The 14,319-nt window shown below is 41.0% G+C and overlaps 1 protein-coding gene across 5 annotated transcripts in view; it reads right to left on the bottom strand.

Moving 5' to 3' along the window:
• Nucleotides 1-602: 602 nt before the first annotated feature.
• The window catches only part of vps13a (vacuolar protein sorting 13 homolog A), a 523,321-nt gene continuing 509,604 nt past the window's right edge, over nucleotides 603-14,319 (bottom strand). For 4 of the 5 annotated variants that reach the window (XM_078567491.1, XM_078567499.1, XM_078567517.1 and 1 more), the window contains 3 exons: nucleotides 6,882-7,005; nucleotides 5,472-5,546; nucleotides 603-712 (listed from right to left, as the gene is read on the bottom strand). In XM_078567491.1, the coding sequence (XP_078423617.1) occupies nucleotides 647-712; nucleotides 5,472-5,546; nucleotides 6,882-7,005 (265 nt within the window). In that variant the 3' untranslated portion in view covers nucleotides 603-646. The remainder of the gene's footprint in view (nucleotides 713-5,471; nucleotides 5,547-6,881; nucleotides 7,006-14,319) is intronic. The other variant, XM_078567508.1, reaches the window with a different exon arrangement.

Raw genomic sequence — 14,319 nt, 5'->3', positions numbered from 1 at the left:
TCTCAAAATGCAATAAACAAAAAAAAACACACAGGAAAGATCTTCCTAATGTTGAAATACACTAATACATAATTTTCTTTAAAAAGTTACAAAAAAGCCAACTTTGAAATAAGTGTTAAACATCTGGATATTTCAAGTTGACCTAGTGACAAAAGTGAGTCACTGAACATACTTGAGCACTGCAGTGGAGAAAGTTGTTGGCACATATGTGTTGTTGACAGTCATTGTGTGGCACTTGGTAGCATGTTGCTTTCCTTTTAGAAAGCCATTTAGCTATGTGAATTAAACACTATTATGCCTACTAAAGGTATTCAATACAAGTGAAGTTTCCATTTTACACTGCAGTCTAACATCTGCTAAAAATTCAGAACTGATGACTCATAACCATTGAAGATCAAAAACAATTATAATAGTAGTTATATGGTTGAGATGCAATTTTAAATTTCTAATTTCTAGAATTCATTGAATTAGAATAAGTCATTCAAATAGTCATGATTATCAATCAAAACTGACTTGGAATCCCCATACTTCTGTGTACATCTTATACAGATACAAAGTTCTGTTCATGTGAATTCTTTTCATATAGTAATAGAAAATCTAGTTACAACACGTGATGGTTTTACGAAATTCGTAACACTTTTATCATTCATATCTTTGGATGGTGATCATGTACTCCTCTTTCCTGTACTTCTTGCAGTTTTGCCAGAATCCACTAGGAATAGAAAATGTTGAGATAGTTAATTTTTTTGTCATCTCCACAACCCTCCGAGATCTGTGCTGCTTTAATTCTGGCCTAGTGAATTCCTGAATTTAATTGCTTCACCATTAGTGGCCATGTCTTCAGCTGCCAAGGCCCTGAACGCTGGAATTCGGTCCCTCCAAAAGAACATAAATATGAGCAGGAGTAGACCATCTGGTCCCTCTAGCCTGCTGTGTCATTCCATAAGATCACGACGGATCTAACTGTGGCTTTAACTCCACAACCCCTCCCATAACCCTCGACTCCCTAAACCTCTACCTTTTTCTGCCAACGCTACCTCTTTGATCAAGTTTTTGGTATCAGTTCTAATATCTCCTAATGGTTAAGTGTCAAATTTTACTTTTTAACTATCCTGTGAAACATTTGGGGCATTATTTATAAAATGCCTTTAAATTAATAGAAAGTTCTTGTACAATAACTAAGTAATTTAACTGAACATGTTTGTTTTTTTTTATAATCAATTATAAACTTCTATGTTTAAATGCCCTTATGATTTAAGACTTTTCCCATGTTAGCCCTGACATACCATGAACATTGGTTTTACAATTCCTACATTTCTCCAAGTGTCAATTTCAGCCATTCCACACAAAGGGATTGAATGATCTTCGAGAAAGATGGCAGTTTACTTTCTCAACCATGTACTGCTAGCTTCAAGTAAAAGGGGAGAACATACTTTAAAAAGAGTCTTTCCTTTAATAGGTATTGATCTTTTTAGCACATTTTTCCCCACTATTAAATCCCATGAACCAAATCTCAAGACTAAAGTACAGCTGAAAGAGAGTGAAAGCTGGAAGACAGCTGCCATTCCTCTGAACAAGAAAGTAAGGGTTATGTACTCGGTCAGTTAAACAAGGCTGCTTTTTCCCCTGTAACATGGATTATGGTCTTGTGATTGCCAAGTGCCACAATCTGATCAGATATACACCTGTACTGTAGAGATATACTTCCAAAACAGTACACCGTTGCTAGTTTTCTTGTTTCAACTGTCACACTTGCTGCATAAGCATTGTGAGAAAATAGTTGTGCACAATAATTTTTATACACAACACGTTAGGCTAAAAAATGTTTAACACAAAATGTTTCCAGAAGGAGGCCATTCTGCACATTGGCTAGCTCTTTCAAAGAGCTGGACGGGCGTAATTAGTCCCATTCTCCTGCCCCATTTCAAGCACTCACTTCACAAAGCCACTTGAATCTGTTACTACTATCCTTTCAGGCGGTACATTCCAGATCATCACAACTTGTTACATAATATCTTTCCTCATCTACTGTCTGGTTCTATTACCAATTAAATCTGTTCTCTAGTTTCTAATGCTCCTGCAAGTCAATTAAACCCTTCGTAATTTTGAACACCCCCTTAACCTTCTCAGCTCTCAGCAGAATAATCACAATTTCTCTAATCTTGCAATATAATAATCTTTCATTCCTAGTACATCCTATTCTTTGTAATTCCTCAGATAATGAGGCTGTCCATATGCATACCCATCAAGATTGGGTTGATAAGTGGAAAGTAATTCATGTCAGACAATGACTATCTCTAACAGAAGAGAGCCTAATCACCTCCCCTGGTCATTCAGTGTGTCATGAATACAACATTTTATATGATTTATGTTTTGGGACTCTGTTAATATAAGGTAAAATGGAGTGGTGAAGAGAGTCATGTGATCTGCTTTGAATTCTGACTGACAAGCAGTCTGAGCTGGTTAACGTGGGTCCAGGATGCGATTCACTGAGAATAAGGTAGAAAAAGTTCACATCTGAAACAAAGGCAAAAGCAGCTGAGCTAACTATGGACATCGTCTGTTTTTTTGGACAGGAAAGAAAGGTCCAAGAAAGGCAAAAGGCTGCAACTAGTATGTTACCACAGAGGAATATGCTGCCTTGCTGTGAACCAGCAGGCAGAAGCAGGAGGGAGGATAGTCTCTTTTCAAAGAGACACATACATACCATGACTATCGAAAGATTCTGGCAGATTTTCCCTGGCAAGGAGGAGAAATCACCAGAGTGGGTCTTACTGCTGCTAGCTTTCAGAAAATTCCCAAACCAACTAAGGGAAAATGTGGAGCCATTGGAAGCTGGGAGCGACTGTGGACCGTATTCTTTGAAGACTATGGGTGAAATTGTCCAGTCCGGTGGCGGTGGGAGTGAGTGGAATATGACGAGAAGGCCAAAAATCAGTTTCATGCCATCATGAAGCCAGTTTGTGATCGTCCACCCGTCAATGGCGGGCCACGTTACCGCCACCACATGTCGGGAATCCAATTTTAATACTTTAGCATATCATTGTAAGCCCTGTTCGTCGGAATAATTTCTCCGTCCCCCCTCCCTGTCAAGTTTACCACTCGTCAGCATGACTTCAGAATGGTGCGCTTCATAACTGCCTTTAAGAGGTGACCTGAACTTTGAGGGGAACTCGAAGGTGGGTACACACAGCCTTGCACAGCGGTAGCGAGCATTGCTCATAGGACATCAAGGAAGAGGCACATTTGGGAGGAGAGGGGTTGGCACAGGTAAGCCGCTTTTTCCTAGCTGGCTTTCAGTGCAGTGTCGGCATGGGCTCCAGTGTGGGTGAGGCTGGGTGGGTGGAAGGCAACACAGACTAAAGGAAGTACACAAACACATGCTGGGGAGTGGGGTAGGGAAGCAGCCACGCACTTGGAAAAGCTTGTCAAAAGTGAGCATTCCTTCCACTGCTGAGATCATTCTTCAGCAACTCCATTGACATTCTTGGCGTCGGCCCTCTGAAGCTTTTCTGCCCACTCTCACAATGCAAAAGCATTAAAGTGCCATAAAATGCTCCAGAACTTTTCACCCCTCAGGTGCAGACTACAAATAAATGTGTGTTTTAGTGGGGAGCAGAACAATTAGCTGACTGGGAAAGTTGTTGAAGCCCCTTGCAAAAGATGCCATGGCGCAGACACTGGTGGAGGCGCTCAAAGCCCCTTGCAATGTCTTTATTAAAGTTTGGGCCAGTATTCATTATGCTTCAAGCTAACGCTGCAGCCTTGCAGTGTGGGTTAGGATAACTCCTGTGCTTGAGCTAGAGCACAGCATGCAGTCCAGTGGGCAAAGGTGTCATCAAGTGGAGTTGGGCAGAGATGGGTGGGGTTTTGGACAGCCATGAAGCACACTACACACCGGCCATCCAAGTGGTGGCCGGCACACTCCTGCATACCTGAAGAGACCTTTGGACTTAACCAAAAGCGGTTCTAGGGACCCATATGGTAATCCACGTGTCGCAGTCTCCAGAGGAGATGAGGCCAGATGGAGATGTGAGGGTGTGTGTCCCTTGAGCTGGCAGTGAATGTGTGATGGCCTTGTGAGTGGGTGAGTTGAGATGCTAACTTACCCTGACAGCACAGATGAGATCACTCATCCGTTTTCTGCACCGGATGGCTGACCTCATTCACAGCGTTGGCACTGACCACCTAAGCCACTGCCTCTCAAGCCAGAGTGGTGAGCCTCCTATGGCCAGAGCGGGGATAGAGGACTTTTATGGCGGGGCTTCCACAATGATCAGAAGGTGTCCCAGGGCTGCAATCTTGCTGGCTTTTGGGGTCATGTCTTCAGCGGAGCAGTCCTGGGCTACAAGCATTGAGATGTGTGCGCGCGGCTGCATTTTAAATATGGTGCCCAGTGAGGAAAAGAAGTGAAGTAATGGTGTGGCGGGTCAATCGGAGGCCTGCCACCAGCAGAAACACTGTTTCCTGTGACTACATCATTTATGAGGTGGGAAGGGGATAATACAAAGCAGTCCACTTGTTTAGCACAGTTTCCTTAAACATTCACTCCCCTCCCACCACAGGCACACTATGTCTGCAGCCTGTGTCATCTGCAAGATACAAAGCAGCAACTCACCAAGGCTCCTTCAACAATACCTTCCAAACCTGTGACCTCTACCAGCTAGAAGAACATGGGTAACAGGCACATGAGAGTTTGCCCCCAAGTCTCACTCCATCCTGACTATGAAATACAGTGTTATGTATATTTTGCTATATTGCTGTTCCTTAATCAGCACTGGATTACAATCCTGAAACTCCGTAACTGCACTATGGGCTTACCTACACCACACAGATTGCAGCGGTTTAAGAAGGCTACTCATCACCACCTCCTTGAGGGCAATTACTTACAGGCAATAAATGCTGTCCTTGTCAGTAATGTCTACATCCCATGAGTGAATTAAAAGCAAAATTCTAGTAAATTCATCTGGACTCTAAGGCTTTGACATCCTTCCTATAGTGTGGCACACAGAAATGGACACAATACTCTAGCTGAAGGCTTAACCAATGATTTTAAATGTTTAGTAGAACATTCTGTTCATACTGTTTGCCTCTATTTACAAAGCCATGTGTACTTAAAACAACTTATCCTACCTATCACATTCAAAAATTTACGTATTCTGTCTCCAGGTCACACTATTCATGCTAATATTGCCTCTCCTCATTCTCAGACACTAGTGTGTCTACAGCAACCCTTTCAGCTTAATGATTTCCAACTTTGAATCCTTGAGATTTAATTGGCACTTGCAGTCAGGTTACACTGGGGAGAGGACAGAGGAGCCACCAGGGGAGAGACAGCAGGCCAAGAAAGAGCAGATTTGAAGTGGAGGAAATGGCTAATGAGATTACAAAATCAGACTATCATTACTTAAAGAATTAATGGGTAATGATCAAAATGGTGTGCACCCATATTGAACAAAATAATTCCATACCTTTGCATCATCTGCAGTTTTGAAATTCACAATTTTTCCATATTCTTTTGTATGGAATACAGACTTGACACGTTCCTTTAAGAAAAAGTAGGGAATAGTTGAGGAAAACTAAATCACTCAATGCAAACTTGCAATATTTTTTTGCAAAGTTGCCTATAAAATATGACTCTCACTAAGTTCACTTTACAACAACAACCTGTATTTACATAGGGCCTTTAACAGAATAAAAAAATCCCAAAGCATTTCACAGGAGCGTAATCAGCCAAAACTGACACCACCCAAAGGCAATATTGTGACATGTGACTAACAGCTTGCTCAAAGAGGTAGGCTTCAAAGGAGGAGCTGGGAGGGAGAGTGGGTTTTTAGGGCAGGAGGTGTGTTGGAGAAGTAGCAAGGCTTATGAAGTAAATTCCAGAGCTTAGAGCCTAGATGGCTGAAGTTCTCAGAAGACTGTAGGGCTGCAGGAGGTTACAGAGGCCATGAAGAGGTTTGAAAATGAAGGTAGGAAAGAATTACTGCACCAAGAGGCATTGTGGGCCAGTGAATATAAGGGTCATGGCTAAATGGTACTTGGTGACAGTTAAGATATAGGTGGCAGAGTTTTGGATGAGTTTTAGCTTATGGGAGGGTGGAAGATGGGATGTCAGCAAGGAAAACATTGAAGTAGTCAAATCTGAAGTCAGGGCGCAATGGTATTTCCTGTGGTCCAGCTAGATCTGATGATGACTGACTAAACCAGTTGTGAGCCAGAAATATACAAATCCGCATCCCTTGGACATCTTTGGCAATGCGAGCATATAAAAAGATGTACTGCATATCCAAAAGTGAAAAAGACTAATGAGGAAATGGTTGGACAAAAGAAGAACATAGTGCATAACATCAAAGAGAGAAAGATAAAATATTTTGGTCACAGTATTAGAGTAGACGGTAGACAGGCACAATTATTGGAAGGTAAGATTGATGAAAAATGTAGATGAGGGAAGCAGAGGAGAAAGTGGTTGATGGATATAATGGTCTGGATGCAGTTGACTTATGTAGAATGTGTAAGGGCAGTGCAGGACAGGGGTGGAGATCCATGGCAGTCAACCTTCTGGGAAGATGATGACACTAATGAACAAACAAACAAAGATGGGAACCGTACCAAGAAAAATGTTCATGGTGGGAGAGAGTAATGGTTTTACTGGGACAAAAGGCATTCAAGCTAGAGATGATGGTGCTAAAGCTCTGATGTCAGAGCTTATAGAGAAAAAACATTTTGTATGTATTGCTAAAGTTTACTGACGATACATGTAAAAGAAAGTATCTTTTCCAAGTCAATATATACAATCTTTATTTCTAATTTCTTAAACAGCGTACGTCATCAATAACAATGCAAGTAGAAATAAGGCCCATTTCCAATCATTTACTTACTTTGGCTTCAATACGTAACCTCCTTCCATCAACAATGAAAGGCTCTTTAGTAAATTCCTCGAAGCTGTACTGCCATTCACAGTTCAACTGCCCAAATGTTCCTTGTGTTACAAATAAGATACCACTGGAAAATGATATTTTGTGCAAAAGATTAACAAAGGGCACACCATAAATATTAAGCTTTAGTACAATCCAAAGGTTGTTTCATTTCATCTTGGTGGAGACTGGCAACCTGGAATTTACATTAAAATTTTATTTGAATTGATCTTAGTTGTGCAATTTATCAATGAATGTACAGGCTGATTCATGGTTCAATCTCCCTTTAGAGCAGACTGAACTTTGCCTAATTGAGTGACAGGGAGCAATAGGGAATTAAGAAAAAAACACTCATGCAGCTGTACTCACTTGCCCAGAACATCCAGATTAATGCCTCTTGGATGGCATGCAGTATTCACTTGCCTAGGTATTTTGTTAAGAACACTTCTGCAAGAACCACTTGCAAAATGGCAGTGGATACACAGTACAAATGTGCTGCCATTTCCAAGGTTAAAATATATCCTTTTCATTATTGTATTCACCCTCCCTTCCTTTGGATTACAGTTACAGTTTTGGCTTACGTTAAGCTATTTTTCTTTACTTAATGCCATTGACCACTCTCTTACGTGGACTTCATCCCCTACCATTTTGTAAATATATTACAGACTATATAAAAGGAATTAAAGATTATTTTCTCTTAAGTACGTTGGATGTTCAGCCATACAAATTTTCAAATGGTGCCTGAACAGAAAATGGCAGCTATACTTCTGTTTGCAAAGACTCTGTCCGCCTCCAATTGGTATGACAAGATGGCCAATTTGAATATAGAAACACGAAACATTACTTCGTCTTTCTGTTTATGAATAATACATTTGAAATAAACTGTTCATATCTTAGAAATGTAATGTATATTTCCTACATTTTTAAAATCAGTTAACTCTGTACAATAACTTGCACTTTGTTATGAAAATGTCTAATTTCATGATTCATATATTTTAGGAATATAACTTTTAGTTTGGGGATTGAAGTGTTAAATGTAGGAGAGATGGGGAAAAACCTGAGTTTGAGAGGTTGGTTGCCATGAAAATATAATAATTTTCATAATATTATTGTGATTTATTGTAAAAGTAAGTTAATAGTAGGATTTGGATTTTGTGTGTGTTTTAATTGAATTGGAAACAGCTGGTCTGGAGGCTGTGTGTTATCAAAAGGGAAGCTAGATTTGAAATGCTAAATACGTAAACATGGCTAAAGCTTTAGAATGTGAGTTGTAAGGAAAATTTGCATTTTTAGATAAACCAGAGTAGTTTGGCTTTCAAAGAGATGGTAAGATGTTAGACTTAGCCAGAAGAAGCTAAGTCAAACAGTGTGTTTATTTTTCACAAAGGTTACTGATAAAATTAGTACTTTGAAAATATTTATGAGAAAAATAAAGTTGGAAAAACATATGGGGGCAACAATGGAATTTGCATTAAATGGGAGAAACATATATAAAGGAGATGATGTGTGTAAGGGAGAACACATTCTAAGATCTAACATAAGTGTGAAAAGCCTTCAGCCTCTGTGCATCAAGTTGCTGTCTACAGGATCCGAAGCTAAGAAAACTCACTTTGAATATCACTGTCCAGGATATTTGTGTGCTTTGCCTGGGTCTGTTTAAATCTATTTGTTTTACTGTTGCCTTAAAGGCGGTGTAACTGGGAGCCAGAATAATTAGGGGATTTAGGAGTTATTGTAGTAGTAATTTGTAGACCTATGTATTTGCTTAAAATCTTTTATTTTATTAAATATTTAATTTAGTTTTGTAAAAAAAATCTCGCGTCTTGGTGGACATATTACTACTAAATTCAAGGCATACATCACGAAATAAAGTACAAATTACAAAACAGTTGTGGCAGCTGTTTCAAGTTTTCCTCTGGGATTTGAGTAGCTCAGCATTTACCATCTGCTGTGCCATAACATTGGTAAACAAACTTAAAGTAATTACCATTCAAAGGATGGTCTATACGCATTTACAAGGATGGAGTTAGAAGGTTGACAGCCATAAAACGGCAACCGGGTCGGTTTAGCTGGGGACCTGCAGATACTTAAGCCTGAGGAGAAATGCTCGTCTTCATTAGAGATATAATGAATAACATGTAATTCTCAGATTAAAGAGAGGTTGAAATTCAACTGGGAAACAAGGAAAAGTTCTTAAAGTATCCATGTACTTTTCAGATCAAAGGACAGGATTAGGAATTGTGAATGATGGGTTTGAATTTCTACCTTGGACATCCCTGGGGTGCCATGTTGCCATGGGGATAAGTTGCCGGCAAGGTGCCCTTGTGTGTTAGGTTTATCTGTGTGTTTTCTCACAGGCACACGGGAAAGAGCTGCCAGCAGTTGGTGCTTGAAAACAACTTGAGATCAGTAGCAAAGGGCTATCTGAAACAAAAAGGGTTTTCTGATTTTGGAGTCACTGAGCAAGAAAGCAGTGAAGCTCATGCTTGAGCTGGGATGTTCATAATTATGAGGTGCTTAAAAAAAATTAGAGGGTCGCCTGGCTGAATCCTAGTGGAAGGACCCCAAGGAATCTCATATCTCAGGGAATCAAAGTGAATTCCTAAGAGCTGTAGCACATCTTGGTTTGGCCCCAGGACAAGTGAAAGAACCCTCGAGATTCTGGAGAGTATAGGGGAATTCTTGGGTGGAATTAAAAACAGTGTAGTACTTGCTTTGTTTAATCCTTGTACAATAAAATTTTTATTTAAAACATAAAATATTGTGGTATAATTCTTAGTTAATTAAGTGTTCAAATTGATTTTTTAAAAGCTAATGGTCTCCCTCAAGAACATAACAATTGGAGGCTATTGAATCCATTGACTGAGACGGATACACTGGGGTTTGCTAAAATTTAAGCAACAAGGTTTCACGGTGCCTTTTACTGTCTTTATTGAAAAGGTGAAATGGCTTTGTCAATTGCTTTTCTCGAGGGGAAAGATTTATCTCTGAGTAGAAGAAAATCTACAGATAGAGTTAAAAGTAGATGCTACAAAAGCAGAAATTGTTGAGCTGTTGGCTCAACATTTGAAACTCATGGAGGAAAAGGCTAACCCAGTTATGATGCAGCTCATGTTAACTATGATTTAGTTGCAGATGAAGCAACTTGAAATGGAAAAATAAATGAAAATGCTCAAACTAGAAAGGAAAGTAAAACGGAAAGAGAAGGAAAAGAAAGTGAAATGTGGAGGCTTGAACTTACATTCCAAAGCAAAAATTTAGAAAGTAAGGAAAGGGACAAGGAATAGAGAGAATTTTAATGGGCAGGGTTTTCCCAGTGGGGGGGACATGCGCGAAAGAGCACACTCTCAGGTTTAAGGAATCACCCCCCGCCTGCACAGGGAGCGCATTGCGCTTCCTGGCGGACGTCACGTGGGCGGGCCTTAATTGGCCCACCCATGTAAAATGGTGGCACGCCTTCGATTGGAGGCACATCTGGACACACCCGCACTTCAACTTCCCCCCCAACGGGGGGGAAAATCTGACCCAAAAGCTAAAAGAAACAAAAAACTTTGAATTGAATAAAGAAAGGGAATATTTGGCAGATTGGATGATGATTTGAATTCATAGTCTGGGTTTTGATTTAGTTTGGAATATTCTCCTCATTATCAAATTCAGTGAGGAAGGTTTTGGGTACAATATTTTGTCTCGTTTGAGAAAATTGCTACTAAGCTAGCTTAGCCACAAGAGAATGGATTATTCTTTTACAAAGTTTTTTCGTAAGAAAAGCAATGGATATCTACTCAAACCTTTTTGGGTGAACGTTCTTCAAATTAAGAAACTGTTAAGACTGTGGTATTTAACACACACGAGTCGATTCCAGAAACCTACAGATTAAAATTTCAAAATCTGAGGAAAAGACTTCCAGTCTGCTGGGATGATTTCAGAATCTACGGAATTTTGAAAAATCATAGCTATCATCCACTATCTCTGAAGTTCTCTCTTCTAGAACTCTAGGATGTAGGCTACCAAGATCTGGGGATTTGTCAGATTTTAGTGCCTTAAATTTCTCCAGTACTTTTGCTCTGCTAATTCTATTAATTTCCTTAATTTCCAATCAGATTGGGCAGCAGATCTCTGAGGTGGGATTGACCCCCCCAATGAGGGGCAGAAGTTCTGTCTCCAGCCAATTAACACTCCGTGTAACATTAAGTGTCTGCAGGGCCTCTGTGATCGGGGCAGGAAAAATTCTACCTGTGGAATTCAATTATATTATGACTTCCTAGTGGATATTTTACTAGGAGATTACTAAATTACCCTGACTCATTACACAATACCTGACCTAAAATAGCTTTATTCCTAGATTAAAAACAAAAAACTGCAGATGGTGGAAATCCAAAACTAAAACAGAAACAGAAATACCTGGAAAAACTCAGCAGGTCTGGCAGCATCGGCGGAGAAGAGTAACTGTACTCTTCTCCGCCAATGCTGCCAGACCTGCTGAGTTTTTCCAGGTATTTCTGTTTCTGTTTTTGTTTTAGCTTTATTCCTAGTTGGTTCCATAACATATTGCTCCATAAAAACATTCTACAAACTCATCTTCTAGTCCACCCTTGCCAATTTGATTGGTCCAGTCTGTAAGATTACAGTCCCCCACAATTATTACATTGCCTTTGTTATACACTCCAATAATTTTTGTTTAATGCTCTGTGCAAAAGTATAACTACTGTTAGGGGGTTTATAAACTACTCCCACCATTTTTTGACTCATGCTATTTTTAATCTTCACCCATACTAATTCTACTTCATGACCTTCTGAGCCAAGTTCCTTCCACATAATGTCGTTATGATATCCTTTACTATCAGGGTTACCCCTTCTCCTTTGCCATTCTGTCTGTCTTTTCAAAATATCATGTACACTGAAATATTTGTTTCCCAACCTTTTTTAAATATTTGTATCATCTGCATACTGTTTCATCATGCTCCTATATTTAAGTCTAAATCATTGATTTATACCACAAACAGCAAGGGACCCAGTTCTGAGCCCTGCAGAACTCTGCTGGTAACAGACCGCCGGTCACAAAAACACCCATTGACCATTACTGCTTGGCTTCCTGCCACTGAGTCAATATTGGATCCAACTTGCCACATTGCCTTGGATGCTATGAGCTTCTAATTTTCTGATTAGTCTGCCATGCCAAAAACCTTGCTAAAATCCAAATAACCTACATCAAAAGTGCTAGTCTCTTTGACTGTCCTTGTTACCTCCTAAAAAAAAATCAATCAAGCTACTCAAACATGACCTTCCCTTAATAAATCCATGGTGATTGCTCTTGCATAATCTGGTGCTTTTCTAAGTGACAATTTATACCATCTCAGAACTCGTTCAATAATTTTCCCACCACCAGGCCTATAATTACTTGGGCTATCCTTTTCATCCTTTTTAAACAGTACAATGTTAGTAGCCCTCCAGCAAAATGTCTGTAGGCAGAGAGGGTTGGCAAATGATGGTCAGAGCCTTGGCTATTTTTTCCCTTTGCAGCCTGGGATACATTTCTTCTGGGCCTGGTGTTTATGTTTCCCAGCTGGAACAGTACGATATGAACCTACAAGTTATCAATTTTCCATTGGATTGAGTTGTGAGAACTGATCAGCTTTATTATGTTCTAAAAGCTTAAGTAACGGTCATAAACCTCTACCTGAAATGGTCTTGTACGGATGCACTGACTGACAAAAAAATGAGGCATTTCTGCCTATGATCAATTCCCTATTAGATTTATTGTTGCTGACAACAGAATTGTAGTCAGGTATGTGAGGGGATTTTTCAAACAATGTACATTTCAGCCTGGAATTTCAAAAGGATTACATCTGATTCATTATTCTTTAGAAGCATTTCTTACACCTTTGTGTTTAGCAGGGGTGGGGCAGGGGTGTCAGCCTTGATTTTTTTGCTCAAGCCTGGAACGGAACTTGAACCCAGAAACTTATGAATCAGAGGCAAGACTACTACCAACTGAACCATGGCTGACCCCTACCTCTGGATTTTTACCTGCCCTTGATCTTTTCATTGAGAACTGTCGGCGTGACATCAGTCGTCTCAATTTCTCTGCTCCTCTCACCCACTCTAACCTGTCTCTCTCTGAACTTGCTGCACTCCGTTCTCTCAGGTCCAACCCTGACTTTGTCATCAAACCTGCTGACAAGGGTGGTGCTGTTGTTGTCTGGCGCACTGACCTCTACCTCGCAGAGGCTGAGCGTCAACTCGCTGGCACTTCCTCCTACCTCCCCCTGGACCATGACCCCACCACTGAACATCAAGCCATTGTTTCCAGGACTGTCACTGACCTCATCTCCTCTGGAGATCTTCCCTCCACAGCTTCCAACCTCATAGTCTCCCAACCTCGGACGGCCCGCTTCTACCTCCTACCCAAAATCCACAAACAGGACTGTCCTGGCAGACCGATCGTGTCAGCCTGTTCCTGCCCCACGAAACTCATTTCTTGCTATCTTGACTCCATTCTCTCTCCCCTTGTCCAGTCTCTTCCCACCTACATCCGCGATTCCTCTCTCGCCCTGCATCATATCAACAATTTCCAGTTCCCTGGCCCCAACTGCCTCCTCTTAACCGTGGATGTCCAATCTCTCTACACCTCCATCCCCCACCGGGATGGTCTGAGGGCTCTCCACTTCTTCTTCGAACAGAGGCCCAAACAATCCCCATCCACCACTACTCTCCTCCATCTGGCTGAACTTGTTCTCTCACTGAACAATTTCTCCTTAAACTGGTCTCACTTCCTCCAAATAAAAGGTGTGGCTATGGGAACCCGCATGGGCCCCAGTTATGCCTGTCTCTTTATGGGGTATGTGGAACATTTCTTCTTCCAGTCCTACTCAGGCCCCCTCCCACAACTCTTTCTCTGGTATATCGATGACTGCTTCAGTGCCGCTTCATGCTCTCGTCTGGATCTGGAAAAATTTATTAATTTTGCTTCCAATTTCCACCCCTCCATCATTTTCACATGGTCCATCTCTGACACTTCCCTTCCCTTTCTTGACCTCTCAGTCTCAGTTTCTGGTGATAGACTGTCCACCAATATTCATTACAAGCCTACCGACTCCCACAGCTACCTTGACTACAGCTCCTCACACCCCACTTCCTGCAAGGACTCCATCACATTCTCTCAGTTCCTTTGCCTCCGTTGCATCTGTTCTGATGATGCCACTTTCAAAAACAGTTCCTCTGACATGTCTTCCTTCTTCCTTAACCGAGGTTTTCCACCGACGGTGGTTGACAGGGCCCTCATGCGTGTCCAGCCCATTTCCCGTGCATGCGCCCTCACACCTTCCTCTCCCTCCCAGAACCATGATAGGGTCCCCCTTGTTCTCACTTATCACCCCACCAGCCTCCGCATTCAAAGGATCAT

This window comes from Cetorhinus maximus, chromosome 2 (assembly GCF_964194155.1).
Source record: "Cetorhinus maximus chromosome 2, sCetMax3.hap1.1, whole genome shotgun sequence".
NCBI lineage: Eukaryota > Metazoa > Chordata > Chondrichthyes > Lamniformes > Cetorhinidae > Cetorhinus > Cetorhinus maximus.
Note: the sequence above shows the minus strand (reverse complement) of the source record. Positions and strands in the feature narration are given on the sequence as shown.